Source organism: Nyctibius grandis, chromosome 10 (assembly GCF_013368605.1).
Source record: "Nyctibius grandis isolate bNycGra1 chromosome 10, bNycGra1.pri, whole genome shotgun sequence".
NCBI classification, from domain to species: Eukaryota; Metazoa; Chordata; class Aves; order Nyctibiiformes; family Nyctibiidae; genus Nyctibius; species Nyctibius grandis.
In genome coordinates, this window is record NC_090667.1 from 8,272,767 (window position 1) to 8,296,346 (window position 23,580).

The 23,580-nt window shown below is 42.2% G+C and overlaps 1 protein-coding gene across 2 annotated transcripts in view; it reads left to right on the forward strand.

Annotated features, from left to right (window-relative positions):
• The window catches only part of ITK (IL2 inducible T cell kinase), a 31,764-nt gene that overhangs the window by 972 nt on the left and 7,212 nt on the right, over nt 1-23,580 (forward strand). Inside the window, exons 2-9 of one of the 2 annotated variants that reach the window (XM_068408847.1) lie at nt 13,525-13,629; nt 16,598-16,679; nt 18,079-18,207; nt 18,877-18,917; nt 19,721-19,872; nt 20,326-20,391; nt 20,580-20,634; nt 22,893-22,972. In XM_068408847.1, the coding sequence (XP_068264948.1) occupies nt 13,525-13,629; nt 16,598-16,679; nt 18,079-18,207; nt 18,877-18,917; nt 19,721-19,872; nt 20,326-20,391; nt 20,580-20,634; nt 22,893-22,972 (710 nt within the window). Of the gene's footprint in view, nt 1-13,524; nt 13,630-16,597; nt 16,680-18,078; nt 18,208-18,876; nt 18,927-19,720; nt 19,873-20,325; nt 20,392-20,579; nt 20,635-22,892; nt 22,973-23,580 lie in introns of both variants that reach the window. The other variant, XM_068408848.1, reaches the window with a different exon arrangement.

The following is a 23,580-nucleotide window of genomic DNA, read 5'->3' on the forward strand; positions in this document are numbered from 1 at the left end:
ACAGAGCAGAACTGGGGATCGTGCTGCCTTCCTAATCCAGTGCTGGCAATTTCAGACCATCTGATCTTGCTCAGTTGCAGAAAATTAAGTTAAAACTGAACCCAACAAGAAAAGCAAAGTATGATGTGCCCTTGTATTTTATCATAACCTGTCTGAGGTTAGCTAACAGCTTTAAGGGATAACAGTCAATTTTACTTGCAAGTTATTTCTCTCAAATATGCCCAACAAAATGTTTTTCTTGGTTATTTTATAGTCTGCGTTTTTCTTACCTCCATATTAAAATAGGATAATATATACTGCTGTGTACTGTGTCTGTATTTGGTTTGAGACTCTCTTTGTCTGCTATCCAAACTAGCTTTCAAATGCCATTATTTTAAGATTTTAAATTCCATTATAACTATTCCACTTAATTATTCTGGGTTAAATTTTCGAAAGCATCTAAGTGATTCTGCTGGAGGTATTTAGTGAAATCTTCACAACTAGTTTTCTTTGGTTCGTTCTGAGTCTTGGTGGACTTGAGATGAATTCAGCACACACTTTGCCTAGATACTTTTGCAGAATCGCAGTAGGTGTCTTTCAGCATCTTTAGACACTGAAATAGTTTGGAAAATCTGACTCGGTGACTTTCAGTGGGCATAGATTTCATGTGCTATGTGAGTGTCTCTGGAAATTTTCTCCCCTAGTCTTCCTAAAGGTCAATTAGGTAAGATGAGGGTTTGGTATATTATCTATGTTCTATATTATGTATTTTGAATATGCATATATTATATATGTGGAGACATGTATATGTAAACACACATGTCACTTTAGGCCCTTATACACATCTGAGGGCCAGTGGGTATATCTGTAATTACAGGGCCGATTTTCCATGAAACGCTGACGTTTTTCTGACACAAACTGTCTAAATCAGGTTGTTACATGAACAGAAGAACTTCGTATGAAATCGGGAGAAAATAGTTTGTCCTGTGAAATACTCCCAGAACCGACCCTCAGCCTCTTCAGTAATCTTCCCCAAAATTAAACCATCCTGGTGAGATCTCTGCGTGGTCAGGTCATTGCTGTTCTGGAGAGGAAAGCTTAGGGCAGCCCATGGAAGGACCATCTTGTTTTGTGCTGAGAACAGAGTGAACCCCCAGCAACTGAGTTCACAGCTAGTGAAGGGAAAATTATACAGGCTATGTCCATCCCGGTGAGTGACCCAGGACTGGGCAGCGTGCGCAGGTGTTGAAATCAATGGTCCATAGTGCTCATTCTCTAGCGCAGGCCCTGGCACAGGTTTGGTTCTGCTCGCAGGGACTCTCCAGACAACTTGTGGGGCCGGTGGGGGTTAGCACAGGCTGTCACCATTGCCAGCGGGCAGTTTGCATGTGGTCCCCCTGCTCTGGAGGTTTACAGCAAAGTGGTAAGGACATTGCTGTTCTCTGCCAGATGGCTGCAGTGATGGAGAGGATCCCTAGGCATGCGTACTGCACTGTACAGATGGGGCAGACAACTGTCTTGGCTTCTAAATTATATATTTTTCAAGGGAAATCTCTGTGGATGTTTGCTATAAGAGTTTTCAATGAGTTTCTTTCAGAACCCCTTACCAACCTGTCCAGTGGCTTACTGTACTCGGAGCTCAATACTATACAGTATCCACCTCTCTGGTCCCGTCAGTCAGTAACAACAGCCTTGGCATAAAGTCGGGTAAAACAATTAGCTAACTGCTTAACGGTTTGAGAAGTCCCACTGATTTCGATTGGGTGGCTTAAAGTAAAGAATAAGCTTATGCACTAAGCCCAGGCTTAAATGTTTTGCCTGTATTTAACAGATTTTAGCACCCAGTCCCTTTCTCTGCATTTTGACACTGTGGGTATAAAAAGATGTTTAAACGTTTATTGTAGCAGTCCAAAGCAAGGAAATAAACAGGTCAAAGGGACACAGGGATAATTCTGTAAATGATACCAAAAGCTGTCCAGACAACCAACATCATAAAGGCAAATTTTTGCAGTAGCTGTAATAGCATTTTCATCGTAATGGCCATAGCTAGACAGAAAGCACTGTTCTCAGGGGCCAAGCACACAATCGCCATTAATGTTAATGAAAGATATTTACATATCTCATTAGGAGAATGAGCCCCCAATAACTGACAACAATAAGAAGCTGTGTTTTCTGGAATTCATTGCACAGTGCACAATGCACGGCTGTCTTAATATAAAGAAAAGCCCTGATAACAGGCACATGTATTCAACCCTCTCTCTACTAAAATACATCAGAAGTGCCTTTATTATAACATGCAAATCAATTCCATGGGCAAAAAAATCTTCATTTCCAGGGTCTGATTTTATAGCTACTGTGCATATGAGTAAATGAGCACATGGGAGTAATCATTTTAACTATATCAATGAGTTTGATCCTCACCAGAATAACCGACAGTGAAGACACTATGTGATACTCTCAGGGTGCCAGCACACTTGCAGTACTGCAGAAGAAACAGACCAGTGAATCCCTTTGGAGAGGCATCTAGGACAGAGTTTCAAATGTCCTTACTTGGCAAAAACACTTAAAGTGGTGAGTTACGTATATCCCATTCGCCTAACTGCTTACGGTCTTTGGTAAATCCTTCAGGTTAGCAGACAGGAGAGTGAAGAGGGATAGTTTAGTATTTCAGATACTAAGTAGAGGTTCTTGCATAGTCTTTGGCATGTCACATTCCTACCTAGATGGGGACAAGCATCTCTCCCTGTATTTCAAGCTGGCTGTAGTCTAAAAGTGGCACAGATGTCTGAGGGTGATGCCACGCTTAGTGAATAGGCCACTTTCTTCTGGGCTGGTATCACACTAATGTACTACCATTACCATTACCTTATCGCTGCATCAGAGCTGCTCATCTTGGCATGGCTCAGACCTGTGGAGAGTGCTTGGATCTGTATCAACTACGGAGAACTGCTCCATGTCCTTATGCTACAGTTTTCCCTCTTCAAAAATAGGCATCTTGCCCTATACAGGCATTCTGTGAAGTATTTCAGGGCTGGGAAAGTTGTACCTAACACCTGGGAAGTTCAGGCACATACATATTTTTAAATTCCGTATCTTCATGCACTCATGGGCTATTACTAGTCCAGCTTTTAAAGGCAGAATGAAAGGCGCACACAAAAAGGACCAAGTTCCCTTTTCATTTACATCAATACTATTCTTCCCACACTGGTCAGATGCTCAAGAGGTCACACAGAATGAGTCAGCCTCATCCTGGGCTCTTTCATTCAGATCTTTGATATTCAGATACAAAGATGGCACTTTAGTGTGTCTTGAAATTTGCTTTCAGACTCTTGTTCCAGGAACAATAAATAAACTTGGCTGAAAAACCCTTTATCAGCATCCTAAAAATGCTTCAGCTGCTTCTGTCGCATTACCTGCACGTCGGGTTACTTGCAACAGTCCAGCTACCCACGGTAACAAAAGCAGCGCTTTTCTCCTCAGTCCAGCAGCCCATTTTACCTTGAGTATTCTACACAGAATCCGACTCGTCCATCCTGCCCTGGAAAGACTTGTTTTTTTCCCCAAGACTCTAATGTAAACAGACTAAGACTTTTCTTCTAAAGATCTCCGTTTTGGTGTTCCTGTTAATTAGAGTGACCGTTCATGCCATTTCTCATTGCTTTGTGTATTCTGAATACCTTAACATTCACGAAGCTATAATCCTCATCTAAAGTGAATTTAGTTGTGGTTTTAAAGACTACCTTCCAAATAAATATATATCTGAGTAGACACGTCATTCTTCATAACTTGTCATGTATTTATTAACAAGTTCTCTTTGCTTGCCAGAATTTGCAACACCATCTGTCTTCTGATGCATATCTCCAACTAATATTTTAAATACACATATCACCCACAAAGAAGTCAGACTTGGCATCTCTCTACATCACACCTGTTTCAATGAACTTTTATGTAATAAAATCAATACAACCTTAAATAAGATGGAGACAAGGTACAAACCTGTGCCAAACGTTAAATGAATCCTTTAGTACCCCTCTGTAAATTTAAAATGGAGTTGAGGGAGGATTAAGTTCATATTGTTTGCCACAATGAGCCTCATTTCTAATGTGAAATCACAGAATCATGGCAATACTGGCTGGAGGGCACTTCTTAAATTCATGTAGTCGGACTTCGTGCACGGGGCCAGTATTAGATCAACACTCGGAGCAGGACTATCACCAACACTAGAACAAGTTGGCTGTAGCGTTGACTAGCCACTGCTTGAAAGCCAAGGACAGAGATTTCATGTGTTTGGGCAACCTGTTCCGATGCATCTTATCAAATGTTTTTCTGGATATTTACATAGTTCCCGTCTATTGCAGTTCTCGTTCATGACTTCTGCGACATGATTCAGGGTGGTGATATTGTCTAGACAAGATTGCTTTAAACAAAATGCGGGTTATTCTATGTCTGGTGTCTATAGCCTTTCTAACTCTACAAATGTGTGGTAGAGTTTGGTAATAAAAATAGCTACTTTTTGCTGGAATAACTAATTTTATCTTCCAGAATTTGATTATAATAATTTTCTTTTTGCACTTTCTGTTCTTACCCAGTTCTGCTCCTACTAGATCTTTGCCTACGTATTTATTGTTCTTTAATCTTTCAAGAATTTTTTCAAATTACTTCTGAGCAATGTCTTCCCACCAAATGTCAGATACTTCCATTTTCTTCAAATTACAAAGCTCAAATCTTTCTTCTGTCCAAGAACATTAAGGATGCGGTAAAATCTTCTACCCATGTTTTCTTTTGTATCTTTAAGAAGGAAGGAATTCCTCCTAGTATAAATATACTACAATAAATGTGAGATTTCCTAATAGTTACCTTTTATTAGACTTTTCTACTGTGGCCATTTTTGCTTCCAATGCCTGCCTTTGCTTTAGATTAAAATCAACATTGTAACTGATATTGTTGCAATGCCTGCCTGTTGCTTTATACTCTTTCATCCTTCCTGACCGATATTTTTTTTGTCCTTAAAGCTTTTTCTTTTCTTTAATGAAAAAGTGATGTAATTTAGTAGATTTAATTTAGCTTCCCTGCTGTCATTGAATCCTTCATTCACTGCAATCCCCTCCTCCCAGTCTTTGCTAGAGTCAAGAATAGTTTTAAAGAAACTAATGTAGTAGTCAGTCGCTGTTCCATATGCTTTTATGTAACATAAAAGACTTATTTCCATCATATTAGAAAGCTCATTTGAAAGCCAAGAATATTCCTTTTTTTTTCTTCTGTTTCTTGAGAGTGACATCAATTTTCTTGTCAAACCACTTGCGCTGATAGTAGGGCTGCGCACCTTGATAATCATCTCAGACGGGACCTGAAACGACGTGGACATTGGAAGTGCTTTGTCAGATCTTAAAACAGGAGTTCCATGAAAATATTGGGCTATTGCAGATGTGTGAGGCCCCGTGATGGGCCAAGAGAAAAATGCTCATATGGCTATGTGTGCTTTTCCACCAGATCTCTTTACTTGAAGGTTAATTCTATTCCCAGGTCCTGTGCTCCAGGTGAGGGTACGATCAAAGCCCATGAAAATGTATGCTTTGTACCATAGAAACCTTGCAGAAAGGTTATGGTTTCGATATTCCCCTGCATGTCTTCTGTTTTCAGCTCATGTAATTCTGAAAATCGGACGCCTTAGCAAGCCCAGAGGAGTGAACGCTGAACCATCCAACTCTTGGCTAAGTCTGCAGTGTCCAAGGTCCGGGTCTTCAGTGTAGCTCTATTGACTTCTCTGGCCTTTTAAAACAAAGTTCAATTTCTCTGGTTTAAATTATTTTGGTGGAAATGCAACATTGGATCTGGCCTATAGGACTTTATAAGGATAGTAGGAGTAATTCTGCTGTAGCAGATGTTCCCCAGGTAAACTGAGAATTTAACTGAGTAGATTGATAACAAACTGAGATTGTTGGCATGGAACAGGCTTTTGCTACAAATAGTATTGGCCTCAGTAAACAAGATTTGATGCTGAAATTAGTTGTTGGGAGTGACATTGCATGGTGAGTGAACTGACAGCATGCAAATGGTATGTACAGACAGCAGGCAGCACAATTATTAAGCAGCACCATAACGTCTCACAGGCAGATGAAATATTTACTTTCTGATGTAGGAACCTGCTGTGATTCAGCTTCTTTTCTCAGGTCTATTCCCATGCCCTGTGCTCCAGGTGAGGGTACAATCAAGATCTTTGCAGGTCCCTGGGAACATGGCAAAGAGAAGTTAGTGGCTGCAACTGCTCTAGTCAGGTATGGCAGCAACTGAGGACTGCAGCAGAGTGCCCGTGGATGGGTTACAGCAGTGAAGCAGGCACAGCCCTCCAGCTGCCTCCCCAGACTCCTAGGTGCGCTTCTGCATCTCTGCTGCTTAGGTGAATGGAGGCATCTTAGGCACTGATTGCAGCTGATTCTGTCATTCTGCACAATTCAGTGCACTCTGCATCCAGGGTGTGCCCACTTCTAAACACTTTCATGTTCTTTAGATGTGAAAAGAGCTGTAAAACAATTTTTTTTAATTCAAGTAGGAGGACAAAATAGTCATGATAGACAAGTGAACCAAGCAGCTACATTTAGGGTTTTAAATATCAAATATAACGGGGTATATTGGAGGAATTAAAGCATAACGTAACAGTTAGAGCTCTACTGAAAATCCCAGTATTATCAATTATCACCTCTTTCCGATTTTCCTTTGGAGGACTTAGTATTGGCAGGAAATGTAAAATCCCGTACAACTTTCTTTTAAAATTCAAATAACTTAAGTTTCAAATTTCATTTTAAAATTGTTTAAATTGTTTTATTCCCCATAAAACCTCAAACTATCGGTGTTCCCAGTAAGAGAGAGAACTCCCAAAATACTAAACAATGCCCAGGTTCAGGCAAAATTTCTATCAATCCAGCAATCAACAGTTCTTAATATCCTAAATAATAATAATAAAACCAGCACATACCACAATGTATAGATAAAGGATATGACAAGGGATAGAAAATAATTGTATCAACACAATGTTCAAGGAGGTTCAAGTTCATGCTTGAGTCTTTTGGTCAGTGGAAAAATACCATAGCAGGAGAATTACCATTAAAAATAAGTCCATCTTGTTTCAGTGATATCTCATAAGCTCCTAGTTACTATTTTCTGTGTTCTTCTTAATTGGTTTCTCAGCACCAACACATGACTATGAGAGACCCATAGTCTAAGTAGCAAATAAGCTGGAGACTCTGCAACACCATAGGCATAAGCAGAATTTGGGCAGCTCAGCAAATCAAGAAATTCCTTTCCAAATTACTGCAGAAGCTCAGCAAGACCTGAAGAAAGCCATACCTGAAAGGCAGTAGCATTTTAAAAGATGATGTTCACCAAACCACATCAAATTGAGCTCTCTGCCATTGGAAGGTGTTATACCTCATGCAACGGTTCTGGTTCACGTTGATATTAATCTGTCTGCAAAGAGACAGACAGGTCTGTTGGAGTGGTTTGTTTACTGACCCATTTATTTCCTACCATGGCTAGACCTGCAATGGTGCCTCTTGCCTTGAAGTCATGTACTCATATCCTCCATAAAATGACATTTTAATAGCTCAAGCAGAGCTTTAACACTGTATGGCTATGGTAAATATTTTCTTACGGAGTTGTGAGGAGAAGAATCAGAGCAAGCAAAGGATGTATGTTCCTGTATTATTCCTAGAGCTTAATTTAAGCTCATGAGAATATAAAAGTGTGATCACAGATCACACCAGAGGTTCATGAGCCAAGTGGCCTGTCTCCAGGAGTGGTCAGCACCTGCCATTTAGAGTAAAACTCCAAAAACAGCCTCAAATATTTTCCTGGAAGATGATAGGGAATATCTTGAAGGATCTGACCATACAAACTTAGACTTTATTTTGCCTTTTTAAGCTCAGAGACAGCTGTAGGAGAGAAGGACCCTTCAACTTTAAATATTCTTTTCAATCATCAATCAAGCCTGAATTATTCTGAAGACAGGCATTTTCATGGTGGGATGTGCTAGGTTTTTTCCCATTTTATGTCATCCTGAGCTCATTGCTCTCAGGTGCTACCCGAGAACATGGGCTGAGTCAGGAGCAGCCCACACCGCTTCCCAGCAGTGACCATGTCCTTTTGCTCTTCATAGCTGGGGGAATATTTAAAATTGGTTACTGTGCTCTTAATAGCAACATTGTAAAATTGTCGCTGTGTTACTTAAGACATCCACCCCTGTGGGCATTCAGCCACAGCTGTGGGCTCTGGCAACACAGGAGCTGTCTCTGGTTTTACTTCTGTTCACTCTTCACCCTAATCATCTGAGTGGAAAAGATTTCTGCTTTTTTTTTCTATCCCGTTGCTGCCTGTGTATCAACAGTGGAGGTGGTTCTGTTCTTAAAAGCAGTCGGGTCCCATAGGCACAGCTAATGATACAACTCAGCCTCCACAGTCTTCAAGACAGGTGATAACATACATGAAGGGGAAAAAAGTGTGAAGATCCCAGCTTGAATTTATAATGCTTGAGTTCAGTAAATCCACTTTTATATATGAAAGTTCAACTTTCTGACAGCCAAAGGAGAGCAACACAGATGGACACTGAGCACTGTTACCAGCTTTTGGAAAGGGAGTTGATTTTCACAAAAATATAACACTGCTGAAAGGCACACATGGTGTTCTGCCTTCAAGCACTACCCCAGGGCAGCTGCATTGCCTCTGCTCCCTGAAACTAGCTCATGCCCTCTCCTGAGCCCATTTTGACCTCTCCGTCACACCATGGTGCACATATACCACAGTTCAGAATCCAGCAGCATAAAGCTACAGGTGACAGTTGTACGATACGGTTAAGTTGTATTATTGTTACGGTTAATTTGTTGTTACTGTGTGCAGTTACCATGTCACTAGTAAGAGCTGTGGATGGAGGTGTAGAGAGCATTCACTGTGCAAGTATAAGCCCTCTGCAGAGGTACATTAGTCCTCTCAAGGCCCGTGCCTGCAGTCAATGTTGAAGGCACTGCTCTTGCCAGCACAGCAGTGTCCCATTGCCGCTCTAAAAATACTTCAGTGGGCATACAAGCCTCTCTTCACACTTACATACGCCTTATTCTAGTGGCGTGCACAAGCCAAAGCTTTTGCTTTTTTGCTTTTTTTCCCCCCTGCTTGTTCCTGGGGGACTGTGTATAGCATTGAAAAAATAACCTGGTTTAGTTTCACCACCTCAAGCCCACATATTAAGAAACCCCAAAATCTGCTTCAGCCTCTGTCCAGGCACACACTGAGCCCAGCTGGAACAGAGGGACAGGAAGGAGGTGACACAGGACAAGCAGGTCATACCAAGGGCCAAGGCAAAGCCCCTTCATCTACTTAATCACCAATCAAGAATGTTTCCTTCTAGTCAAGACAATAAGTGAAGACAGGGAATGAAGTTTGGCTCAGATTCTTACAAAAAAACCCTGACGCTACGGAGATCATTAAACACTTATTGGCGGAAAAGTTTTTGCGGTTCAGTTTACGGAGGACTGGAATTTCCTACCTTGCTCCACCGCAGCTACAAATTAGCTTTCCCGTACCCTCCTACCGACGGAAAATGTCCAGCTGCAGCTGGGGAGCAGCGGGCAAACACGGGCTCATGGACAGACCTTGTAGTGGAAGGAAGGACTCCATATCCAAGGGGGGACACAGCAGGGCTACAGAGGGGACCATGCTCCTTTCTGCTGTGAGGTGCCTGGCTGGGCTGGGAGGAGCAGCCAGCATTGCAAAGGAAGGGACATGCAGGCGATGAGGATGAGGTACAGGAAGACAGAGAGCTGAATGCCAACACCCAGTGGCGCAGGGCAAGGAAAGCCCAGCTGCAGCATGGAGAACCCTTGGCAGTGACCGCTGCGGAGAAGTTTGGGGCCGCATGAATCTTAATTGCTTGGTTTTCCCCTCACCAGCACAAAAGAAACAAGATACAAGTTCTTACACAACTTTTGAACCCAGTCAGCTTTACAAAACATGGCACACTGCCTTTCTGCCTGCCAGAAAATGCTGCCTGCTCTCTCCTCCTGTGCTCCTTGAGATAAGGCTGTGCCCACCCCTGCCTTACCTCTCCCTAGCATTTGGCCTCCCTCCCTTCCCTCTGCTTCCAGTGCTGGTGGCTACTTTTTTTGCCAGGGCCCTTTGGTAAATACAGTGGGGTTCAGCAAAACCTTTAAGTATCCGCCCAGGGACCTTCAGCCTAAATGCTTGGTGCAGCGCATCTGATGAATGGGCTTCAGAAATAGCAAGAGCAAAGTGTTAGCCGGAAAGCAGCAAACTCCTCAGACTGCACAGCCCCATATCTTACAAGATCTTAGACATTCATGAGGCCTGAGGGTGCAGAGCAGCGGTCAGGAAGTGTGCTCACAGCGCACAGCAGCGGCCGCTGACAGCTCGGTGAACCTCCTGCCGTGGGCTTCACATCCCCGCTCCTTCTCCTGCCCCAGACCCTGAGCTGGTGAAAAGCGATTCGTTTTGTTGGGTGGCCAAGCTGCCATGGCATGGGTGAGTAGCAGTGTTGGTGGTTGTGTAGTCTTAGCATGTGATAAATGCCAGGTGGCTCATTCCCCAAGCAAGCATGGTGAGATGCCTTCTTGTGGTGCAGGGCAGGGCTATGTCAATTGTACCATAGCAATTGTCCTAGTATCTAAGGCAAATAGGGACCATTGTGGTCATCAGGTTTATGCGGTAGACACAAACTAAAGGACTAATCAGTGAAAGAGCTGCTGGAGCTGTGTGGCAAGAGGAGGTGAAATACCAAAGATGAAGACCATAATGCATTGGGCTTGCGATGCACCTGGCTCCGTTCAAAGCTGTTAGCTCTCCTTCCCGGAACTGCCATATTGCAAATAATGGACCAAAAGAAATAAAACAGGACAGACTGATCTGCAGCACACTGTGCTTCTCCTCGTGGGACAGCAGCATGCCTCGGTTATCTTTCCACATATATTACACTGTAAGACCACTGATGTTTTTTTCTGACCAACCAGCTAAAACATCTACTTAATTATACTCTGGGCAGACTGAAAACAACAAATGGAGACCTGTCAGCATGTTTTGTCTCGCCCTTTTAGGAACATGTCTCTGAGGTTTTTTGGAAACCATTTTTAAGAGGCTTTTCCTCTCCGCTCCCTTCCAAATGGCCCAGTTGCTTTTGTTGGATTACAGTGCAGTCAGGCATCACAAAAGCAGGGATATGTTTAGCTTCCAGCCCAGTTTCTGGGTAATGCCTGGTTTGTGAGTGGTAATTCCAGTTGTTTGTGCTGCTACAGGACTGTAATTGCTTTCTATCAGCAAAGTCCCATCTGCTGAGGATCTGCCGGGCAATGCACTGGCTGTGAGATGCACCCTGACATTGCACTGCAACGTGAGATTATGAGGAGCTTCTGTTGCTGAAATTGTGTGATTAAAAGGAGCACAGTACATTATGAGAGCTGCAGGATGACAGCACAAAGCTCCTTGAGAAGGCTGGACCCTGTCTTTCAGCAGAGTCCAGAGAGGTATCAAAAACCCATCTGCAGTGAAAGAGTGTGACTGGCACAGCATCACTTCGTAAAGCCTCAGAGGAGGAGTGCATGTGGTTAAGCCCTGGGACTTCGAAGGAATAAGATGAAAGAGGGTTCAATGCTAGCAAAATTGAAGGTTTTTGTAGGAAATAGATGGCTTTGTGTCTCATGGAAGGGGTAGAAGTCCCAGGGGCAAAACAAATGATAGAGGAGTTTGTGGAGAAGAGACAGGAAGCCAAGTCTGGAAGAAAGACGTGAATAGACAAGAATGAAAGAAAATAGATGGGGAAAATGGGGTGCAGTAAAACCTCCTAAGGCTTGGCAATATTCTTGATAGTTAATTGGTATTTACATTTAGGGGTGCTTTATGGACTTGAGTTTATTGATATAAAAAAAATCCCCCTCCACCCCATGGAGCTACATTGGCAGATGCTGTCTACAGGAGATGGTGCTGGCAGTACATCCAGAGGTGCTGCTTGAACTGCAAGCAAATACAAATATAAAAACCAAATGCACCAGCAAAGTCCAGCAAGAGCAATGTGAGACCACACTGTAATAACTGTCCTCTCTTTCCTCAAGTCCAAGTAGACAAAGGCAAAATACCCAGCCAGTTGTGCAAGAATAAGGTTTGAGGAGCCTTGGGGCCTCTCTGTTTTGAAGCTGTTTGACAGTGCACTGTGGCAAATCTCACCCCATCTCCAGTGGCACCAGCTGCTTCCCTGTTTTAGGCTAAATTTACTGATGAAAGGTAGCAACAGAGCAGCAGTGAGGGTCAGCACAGTGGTGGGGATGGCCACTGCCAGTGGGGCAGAGCTGCAGGGTCATGGCGATGTGGGGAGCAAGGAGCAAGAGGGAGCTGGAGGGTGAAGGACACAAAGGGTTGGGCTGGGGGTCCGAGGGAGGGCGAGAAGGTTGCTGAAGTCCTGCTGTGTCTCTGAGTGATAACCCATGACAGGTGCAACGCAGTCACTGAAGTTCATGCTCTCTCTCATTGACAGTCGCCTGTGTTTGAAAAACAGCAGCTTTTGCAAGTGTTTTTGGCGTTCTTAAATCTCAACGATTTCCGTCACGTTGTCGCAAAGCTGAGCTGGGAGACAGCTAGTGTTTAATCCCTACTGAAAACGAATCAAAACAGGAAACCAGTTTGCCTCCAACGGGCAAACGCATTTGTAGTGAATCCTTCAGAAGCATGCACCAGAGACCCAGCCGCAGCTCAGCTCCCGCTGCCGGCATCCGCCTGCCCCGCTCGTGCAAAACCTGAGTGCTGCTCACCGAGGAGCTACAGGGCGAGGATTCAGTAGGAAAGAGGGTATGATGAGGTAGTTGGGATACTTGGAAGTCTGTTCTTTTCTTACCCTTTCCTAAGTGCTCATGCTGTTATCTGTGTATCTGGTATATGATGAATAATAACGTAGCAGAGGCTGATAGAAAAATAGTTTTGTCGGCAAGTTTTTGAGGATATTATTTATTTCAAAATTTCCTGTTATTTTTTCTTAGCTAAAAACCCAGACAGAACAAAAACAGAGAAGTGTTTTGTTTCTTGGAAAACAAATGCAGTAAAAATGTTACATTTGGGATAAAATGCATAGTTTTGAAAAACTCAGTACCCAAATATTTTTAAAATAAAATATTTATTGTTTTATAGCTTTTCAGTATGAAACAGGGGTGTTAGTAAATTCAACTATTTCATGAAAATAGTTCTTTTTGGTTAAAAAGGTGTTTCATTTTGTTGGAAGAAAAAAATAAGACCTGAATTTCAACCAAAGGTTTTGACTGGTTCTCTAAGAATCCATGCGATGAGTTGAAATGTATGTATGTTCATATATGTATGTGCCTGTGCAATCCATATAGAGGTGCCATATATAATATGGATTCTTATACTTTTAAATGTCTCACATAATCAGGTAATTTGCTTCTGCTCCATTAAAATTAAATCTCTTGTGGACATGACAGTCTTGTCTAATTATTCACTTAATCCACAATCATTAGCATTAATCAAGTGCTTTTCTCTGTCTTTTAGAAAAAAAGGACTTTGAAGGGTTATGTGGAACTTTCCAGGATTAAATGTGTGGAAATAGTGAAAAGTGACATCATCATTCCCTGTCAGTATAAATATCCTTTCCAGGTGAGTCTGTCCATTGGCCATACTGATAGAGATAGCGCTTCATTTTGTATTTCAATAAAATTCTCCCTCACAGTGCGGTTGTTAATGAGCCCAACACCAGCGTGAATAACAACGAAGGAAGAAAAGGCAGATCGCAGTTTGAAATGAACTGGGGAATCGGAGATCGAGTGTTGTTACAAGGTCCATAAACTCTTACACCCATTGGTTTTAAATTGGAAAGGATCATTAGATCTTCTAATCCTGTCCCACGTTCAACACAGTATTCAGCTATCTCACTAACTCATCTTCAGAGAAAGCCCATCTTTCACAGGGGGAACACACCTAGGGTTTTGGCTGATGTATCTGTGTGGTGCTGAAACTAAATCCATTCAGTGGCCTTTGCATCAGAAGCTGGTGAATGTGATGTGTCAGGGAGACTGTTCCAGGCAGGAACAGAGAGGGCTTTTAGTGATGAGATGGCTTAACGAGCGAGACGCAGACAGTGCTAGCTCTAGGATGAGGAACACATTGTCTAGTGTTAATGTTTAATACATATGGGATACATTTACATTGCCACGCAAACATGAATGCCACAGAATATTTGCTCAGTTATTGCAACAAAAATTCCCAGTTTATTATGTTATTCCCTGTGCTGCCATTTATCAGAATTTTATCATATTGGTGACAGTATTTTTCTTAATACTTTTGGTGTGTGGATTTCAGCGAATACAGGGCCATCTCTGTTCACAGATGGCTTGAAGAGAGTGAATTATCTGGACTCAGATTTGCAGATAAAAGCTAATGATTGTGACCCATGTACACAACAAATGTTAAAAAAGATAGATAACTTTGTAAAAAGAAAAAAGACAACCATAAAGCAAGATTTTTTTTTTCTTTTTTTGACGGTCTTGTTATCTCAAAACCAGCATCAATTTGGAGGCTTGGCTTGGTACTGTCACTCTGACAAATCATGCAGTAGCTTGTAGAGGTTTCTCTAAATCTTCATTTGAACAATAGAAGTGCATATCCACCATGCTGTAGTCTGCGCCCTGGAAAATGTGACCTTGCAGAGATATGAGAAGGGAGAGGAAATAATTTCCCAAACTAGTTTGGGGCAGGAAACCCTCCCTCCAGCTTGGGGTGGTCCCCAGCCAGGATCATAAAAATTGTCCTGGAATATTACAAAATGTTTCTAAGTTGGTGCATAATGAGCACTCAAGAAACCAGATGATCAGAGTGTTACGGCCTTGTTTGTGGGCATTTGGGAGCAGCAGAAGATGCTGTCGTACGCTGCAAACGGCTCTCGATGAGCAGCTGGGCAGGAAAGCTCTTGACTGGGGCTGGGTAGGAGCTGCCTGGCTGGGGAAAAGCTTCATGGGGGAACCTCATCCGCTCTTAACTTGAGTGAACATGGACTAGAGAAGGAACAAATGCTCAGATCTGGTTGCTTTTGGTCTGAATTTTCAAATCTGTATCTCCAATGCTAGTAGGAACAGCAAAATAAAGTGAAGGTAGTGGCCAGTACTGGTGGGGTCGTAACAGCGGACCAGTCATGATGGACAGGGCTCCACTGAGGTCATGGTAATTGCTCCTGCTTGTAGCACATCTGACTTTTGTCCCACGGTCAGTTTTGTGTTATTTTGTAAAATTATATTGTCTGAGGATTTTAAAAATATCTCAGCTGCACCCAGTTGTAAATCTTCTGTAGAACCACCAGTGGCTTTTTGGTTTTGTGTGGCTCATCTGGCAAGTGAGACTCTTGCAGAGAAGGATGAAATGAGTGATTTTGTGCAGTTGTGCATGCTCATGGCTACATCTTTTGGAGATCTGCTTACTGCGTATTTCAAAATCTGCCTTAGATTGTCAAAAGATTGTACAGACATAACAATAATATCAACAGGAGTGGCTTTAAATGAGTGGGAATTATTCCTCCCCTATTTCTATTTTTTGTAAAAGAGGTTATAGCTTATCTCTCCGTAATATGCAAAGCAACTGAGTCACACGGTTGTCTGTGTGTGCCTGCAAGGGCTTCAGGCCAAGAGATAGCAAATATTTGCTGTTCTTTAAACAATAATCAACATTGCCTCATCTACACCCCCAGAGAAACTTTAAAAAACAGCTGCTCTCTTGTAGAAACCTCTGTTTCAAGACAGTGGTCAAAGCTTTTCAAAGCATCTGTGCATCAAAGAGGCCAGGTCCCATTTGGAATTAAATTGTTGAGATAAATATTGGAAGAGAAATATAGATTATGCATTACACCATATTTTAGGCCCAAATGTAGTCATCCGATTCAGTTTCTGAGTCATTTCGGTTCTTGTGATGATTATACTGCCTGGTCTGAAACTTCATAAATGTTCTGTATTTCTCTTCCTTCATTTGTTCATCATTAAGGCCAAGTTGATGAAAACAGCATCTTGATTGCTCGTTGTTCATCTGCTCCAGCTTCTTATTTCCCCTCTATAATCCCAGTGAAAGCTATTAAAAACTTTGAAGAATGATAGTAATCCAAATAATCTCCAGGGAGTTGTTTGAGATTTATACTGACACAAGAAAAGCTAAATTTGTCTCTTAGATCTTAAGTGAAGGTATCTTACAAAAAACTGCTAAGAGACAGATGCCATTTCCCCAGAGATGCGTTAGAAGAATAAACTGCAGTCAGCGAGTAACGGGCTGAATCCTCTGTAGATGGAAATTGCTACATCTCCATTGATTTCACTGGCATTTCTTAACAGCATAAAATGGATGTAAAACATTGCTTATCTAGAATTCTTTCTTGGGCAGGGCTTCTACTCCATTTTAAATAATCAAAAGTCAATGAGGTTAAGAGATGCTTCTGAACAGGCCCTGTTACTCTGCTTTTCCACATCATCCTGTTGTGTGTAATTTGTTGCTATGGGGGCTGCTATCTGTTTCCTTCAGCGATTCCTTCGTGCCCAGCGTGTCTGGGATTGTCTCTAATGGCTGCTCCCTTCTTTACTCCCCTCTCCAGATTGTCCACGATAACTACATACTCTACGTGTTTGCACCCAATCGTGAGAGCCGGCAGAGATGGGTCTTTACATTGAAGGAAGGTAATAAAACCCCTGTGCCCACCTAGTTGTTCAAGTTACTTATCCCAGACAGTTTTCTCACAAGCTATAACGCAGAGAAAATGTGCACGAGGAGTCGATGTCTTATATGTAAGCATGCAAAGTGGTAACGGGAAATGAGGTTATAAAATAAAATCGCTTGTAAGTTTGGTGGGTTTGTTTTCAGCAGCAATTTGGACATGGAATGCTTTATTTGCCTCTTTCTATGATAAAATGATAATATGTTACTGTAATTTGAGGTTTCTTATTCATGAAGAAATGAGGATTTTTATATGGCTAATGTTTTTTAGAAATTAATCTTTTCTGGGTAGAAGATTTTTCAGCTTTTATTTATAGATTTGTTTGTTTAGATGACAACCTTCTTAAAGAATCATGATTATTAAAAATATTTTTGCATGTAGCTTTCGTTTCCTGTTCACCTCCTGCATTGTGCTGTGGTTGGCTGCGATGATTCTGAAGTGAAGGCACAATAACTAACCACTGCAGGCAGAAACGAAGCATAATACTGACATAAGGAAGGTGTTACTTAGTTACATGAAAATTGCACCAGGCTTCCGTCATAGCCTTTTCCTGCTTTATAACACAAGCTGCTGTATTGTTCACTCTGAAAACATTGCACCTGATTGAGATATTATTAAGTTCATGCACTTAACTCTTGTAATCAGTTATTCCCCTTCTGGAGTGCACCTGCTCCAGGCTCCTACTTTATCACTTCTTCTCGTTCAACATTTTGAGACTGTCCCCTCACTTGGACAATTTGAATAGTCTCTTGAAACAGGCCAGCAGAAATTTTTTGTTCTTTTTAGGAAAATTATTATTAGAGGCCTGAGCTTCAAAACGAAGGACCTTTAATCACTCATGCAGACATTCAAGACTGGTATTTACATGTGCAAAAAATGTTTAGTGCTGGTGAACGCCAGCTTGTACAGCTCCTTCTGAACTCCAAGCCACAGCAGCAAGTGTCTGTGTCTTACATATATACATACTGTAGAGCTGTAGTCTTTCATGGGAATCATCAGGATATGGCCTGCCAGGTTTTCTTTCTCTTTATGAGACCTTTCTTCTATGGTTTTGATGTTTATCCGTTTAAAGAGAGAGTTTCTTTGGTAGGATTCTGTTCTCCCACTGTAGAGAGGTATGGGCTCCATCACCAGCAGGAAGGCTATTCCTCCACATCGATGGTGGCATTCATTCCTTTCAGGATAAGGGAAAACACTAACAGAGGAGGCTGATAATATTCACCAAAGCTTGGTTTGACAAGTATAAGAAGCTTCTTTAAAGTGCAGATTATTTCCATTCAGTTCTAGATGTCTTTCAGAGCTGATGTGAATACAAATAAACTCATTTTCCCCCTTCTTTTTCTTCCCCCAACATTTTCCAGAAACCAGAAACAACAACAGTTTGGTTTCAAAGTGTCATCCAGATTTTTGGATAGATGGCAAGTGGAGATGCTGTGCTCAGACAGAGAAGATGGCAGCTGGCTGTGTGGAGTATGACCCCACCAAAAACGGTATGGGATTTGTTAAGAACCATCCTGACCTTGAAAATATTTATTCCTAGCAAAAGTAAAGAATCAGATCTGTCTTGTACAGAACATCAAAGAATATCTTGTTATATTTCCATCAAGAGATATGTTGCTAGCTTCTTGGAACATTCCTTATTCTGATTTATCTTTTACTGTATGTGGCATTCTTTGTTTTGAATTAACGTTTTCTTCTCTGTGATGCTTGATGCTGTCTTTGGAATGAGATGGAGAACTAAGAACTTGATCAGCTGTGCTCAGTCAATAAGCCATAATAACTTTCTTAAGATATATGCATTCAATCCTCTGTGTCCTATTTTGTCCTAACTGTATTTCCTCTGTGTCTTCAATGGCCAAGCGTAATCTTTACTTTGCCTCCTGAAAGAGCATGTAAGCAGTCACTCATTTTTCACCCAAGACACTTTTCCCTTGTATCTGGGTGATTCCTTAAGTAATCTGTACACCAGTTTCAAACCCATGCTGTGTGGCTGAGAGTCACTATGTAGGTGCAGGCTGTTGGCACATCTTACTCTAAAAGACCAAGGCTTGCTATTCTCTGGTTTTGTATCATCACCTTTACCAATTCATTACCTTGGTGGTTTCTCCCCTGGTTTTGTCCAGATCTACTTAAAATTAGCTTTCTTAATTTCATTTCAGCCTCAAAGAAGCCTCTTCCTCCCACTCCTGAAGATAACTGGGTGAGTGCAGCGAGGCATGCTAAGCTGTGCTTAGTGCCCTGTGTATTTAACTACCAGACATGAAAATATCCTCATTAAGGTTCACCACAGTGCGGTGAACTAGAATATCACCTGTGCTAACATTCCCTGGGCTTTTCTCTTACCTTTCCATATTTTTTCATAAGCTATAAATCAGCAGCATCCCCTTAGATTTAGGTTCAGTCCTGCAAGGACAGCTTGGTTTCACAAATAGCTTTCCAATGGTGAATGAAGCTTCAACTGTATTGTTTTTCAAGCTATAGAAAGGGAAACTGGTTAAGTAGGAGGGATATGAGAAAAGCTGCTGTGAAGAGGAACAGAGAAATGTTTTTCCAAACCCACTTGTGGATGGGACAAAAAGTCATTGGCTTCTTTAATACGAAGGGAGAAGCAGGGTGGTTGTTAGGGCTGGGTGCCTTCCTGGAGGGCAGCAGGCCATTGGGACAGGCCCTCTGGGGAGGCCACGGAGATTTTATCCCTGGACGCTTTTAAGAAGAGTTTAGGAAACATCTGTGAAGAACAGATCAGACAGGTAATCCTGCCCTAAGAAGAAGTAGATAACTATTTTCTGTGCAACTGAAATTTTTGTATGAAATTCATAGTTTGAAAGTGCTAAAAATTCTCATCTTGTGAACATACCACACTAGACACCCTGGGGTTCTTTCCTAGCTTTGAGGCTTTGAACCCAGAACACACCAGTGCTGCCAGGGAAATATCATTTTAGAGAGCATGCCATTGGTTTTTATGAATATGGATATGATGAGCCTTTTCCCTAATTTGTGCAGAAATTGTTGCTAGACCCAAAGGAAGCCTTAGTCATGGCCATATACGACTATGAAGCCCAGAATCCACAGGAGCTGACGCTACAATATAACGAGGAATATTATGTGATTGACAGCTCTGAGGAACATTGGTGGCTGATTCAAGATAAGAATGGGTAAGTCTCTTTTCAACAGCCAATTTACAAATCCTTTCTAAATCCAATTTGTTCTTCCTTTAACATATATGCTGGCCTCTAGTATAACTTTTGTGAAGCAAAAGTATAACTTTTGAAGAGCGATGGAGGGTTATTTACGGTAACTTTCTTCCCTTTGATGTTGCTTGTATCCAGGCAGATGAAGAAAAAAGATCTGAAAGTTAATTTAAAAAAACAAACCTTAGCTCAGGCTGGTATTCACTGTCATACACGTGGGGGAAATATTGTGAAAACTGTGAAACTCTCCAAGTTTCGAGGTGCAATCAGTTGTTTCCTTCTCCCAGTAATGCAACTAAGTACATAACCAGCATTTCTATCATGCAAAGAGCAAGCAAATCTTTCAGGGCTGACTCCCACAGATGCAGAGGAAATCCTGCCTGTCTAGTGCACTCACGCCATGTCGCATTTTAACAGGCATGAAGGCTACGTGCCAAGTAGCTACCTGGCGGAAAAATCACCCGAGAATCTGCAAATGTATGAGTAAGTTGTGCCTATGTTTTTCTTGTACCTCTAAGTGCCCTGGATTTGTTATAGAAGCTACAAGCCTCCAATGTCCCTACACCACATAATGTGCCATCGCTAGCACTGAGGACACTCAATCCAGAGGCTTTTAAGCAGAAACTTTACCAGCCTAGAAATGCTGACTTGGAGTCCTTTGATGTTTTCAGGTGGTACAATAAGAACATCAGCAGAAGCAAAGCAGAAACACTCCTCAAGGATGAGGTAAACCAGTGTTATGTGCGGGGCAGATGGGCAATATTAATTAATTAATGACAAATGAGGAGAAGCCTGTGAGGGCTCCTTTGTGTAAGAGAGCTGAACCCCGGGTTCCTGCTGTGTTGCTGTCCTTGGCTGCTTTTAGTGTGCGATGCAAGATAAAGGACCACTAGCAACCCCCCTTACTTCCACGGCAGCTGAGCGTGGGCAGAGAGCTGTGCCATCCTTCTCCGGTCAAACACACCCAACAACTGGGGCTGATGGAAAACAGTTTCAGAACACTGTGTCGACTGAAAACTGTGATTTTAGCTCATCTTTTCTGTCTCTGCAGGAGGCCTGTGGATGCTAGTAGCTCTCTGAAAATCTAACCAATCTCGTGCTGAAATATTTTGGGTGAAAGACAGAAGTATGGGCTTGGGTTTTTTTTTAGTTTTGTGTGTGTATGTATGTGTGCATGTGAGCACACATCTTTAATTTTTCAGTTGAGCCAGAGTTTTCCAGCGAAGACTGTAGTGAAAATAAAAAGAATAAACTTCATGTTCAAATTTTCCACACAAACACAACCTTAGTTTTTAAATCAGCTCTTACACTAACAAGAGACTCAAATAAAGTGTTGTTTCTTGAAATGATAGTATTTTATGGAAATAAAAGCATTTCTGTGCAGTTTTTAAAATTCTTTTAGTTCCTATAAACTCCTACGGGACATGTCCACGCATGGTTTAGTGATCTCATTTTTCCTTTTGGTCTTACCAGCACAACTTTTCTGTGGCAACAACCCCCGTGTGGCTGCAGAGCCTTCTGGTTCAAAACCTCACAGCCCCCACAGCTCCCACCAAAAATGTGGCCAAGCTCACGAGGGATATTTTGCAGGTTTGCTGTGAAGTGAGATGGAAGGGCAAGAACAGTGCTTAAACTCAGGCAGGTGCTGTCTCCAATACTTGCCTACCTGTGCAACCAACACCACACTGCCAGGGAGATAAGTCCTAAAGCCCTCACTGTGCGTTATGTGGATGCTTCTACAGCAGCACCTGGAGACCCTTTCTAGAGCTTCCCTGTGCCAGATATTGTATAGTGCAGACATGGTAGATGTGCAGACACACATTGAAGAGACAACCCTGTGAGGTTTATAGCTCAGTGGCCCGGTCCCACCTGGGCAGAGCTGCACCCTGAAAGTCAGCAGTTCATACGGAGGTGATACAGTAGCAGTCTCAGCCTCTGTGTTCACCTGGAGCTGAATCAGTCTGCTGGGAAGGTGGGAAGGAGGCCGAGGCAGGGTGCACTTGGTGGATGAGGTTTGCACTAAGTGTTGTGGGCGGATAGAAGACATGTAAAATGGAGGAAATCTACCATGTAAAGCAAAGGAGGGAACAAAATAATCAGGCACTTGGGATGCCAGATGAAAAGCATCTTTATCTGCAAACAGAAGAAAAATGTGGGGGTTTTATCAATATATAGGTCAGCACAGCTCATTATGTCCAAACTGTGATGTTAAATCTTCTCTGCCATCTGATCCATTAGTGCTTGGCCCTGCAGGATCATGGCCTATGATACATTTTAGCACTCAGATGAGTAGAAAACAATTACAGCGAAAAATTAAAAAATAAAAATTGTTCTGTGAATGCCAAATTGGAGGAAGCCTGCATTCCTACACATTTATGTTTAGATACTGGATGACTGGGGTACCTATGAAAGGGCAGAATCTCTTCCAAGCTTTTCCCATTTATTGTACATTAGTAAATTATCTTTCATACACTCCATGTGGAGTCTCTGGTGTTGAAGAAATTGTACCCTTGTTCTGTAGCTGCTCTCTTGATGGAGGGCATTCAAAGGGGTTTGCCTTTCCAATCGGCTGCCCATTTCATTGAACTGGTATCACCAGTATTCTGTCAGATAGGGTTGAAAGCAACCAATGGGTTCAAAACTTCTTGAGGAGAGGCTTGGAGAGACAGAGAGACACACGCTTGTGTACCCACACCCACACATACTCAGCACGAGCGCATAAGTCTCATTTCCTCAGGAAACTGAGCTAAAAATAAATAAGAGAGCCCAGCTGGGTGTACCTGCAGGTCCTGGCAGCCAGAGTTGTGCATGGAACAGACCAAGCTCTGTCAGTTGGCCAATGGCTCTTTTTTTTCCTGTATGTTTAGCGCGTCCTCGTGACTGAGCAGTAGACAGGGCTGAAACGAGCACAGCTTTGACCTCAGCCTGCTTCTTTCTTTCCATTATGTCTCTAATCAGTTTTCTCTCCTTTGCTTCTGTTACAGGGTAGGGAAGGTGCCTTCATGGTGAGAGATTCGAGGCAGCCTGGCATGTACACAGTCTCTGTTTTCACCAAAGCATTAAGGTACAGCTGAGCTCAGCAGCTTTTCGCATCAATTACATCAATGAAATGGCTTCTATGAGAGTGTAATCTCAGTAGCTATTTTGGCATTATAGAGAGAGAGCACAAAGCTCATGAAAATGATAGAGGGAAACACTTCCAAAAAAGGCAGAAGAGAGCTGCCAGTCGCAAAGTCTATTAAAGGCTCCACTTCTCCCTGCATCTAAATATATGCCTATAAATAGTCCCTTAGACATCACCAGGGTTATAATTTGATGAAATTGTCCCCCCAGCTTAAGTGTCGGTAGGATCAACATGGACCATATGCTGGAGTCCTCAGACGTGGGTAATACAAGACTAGTGAAAGGGTTTCAGTGATGGGGCAGAAAGTTTTGTTTCAGAAAGAAGAGGCAGAGAAACTTAGTACTCAACCTGCTCTTATCAGGAAACCTCAGCCTTTCTAGAGATGAGACCATCTATGAGTGAGAGGGAGAATGCACAAGTACACAGCTTTCGTTAGCAATTGCAGCTCAGTCCGTGCTCCCCTTCCATTTGTTCTGCGGAAGTAAGGCTCTCCCCTTTGCTTGCTATCTCCTCTTCCATTTATACCTCATATTCCTGTCTTTTTGCTG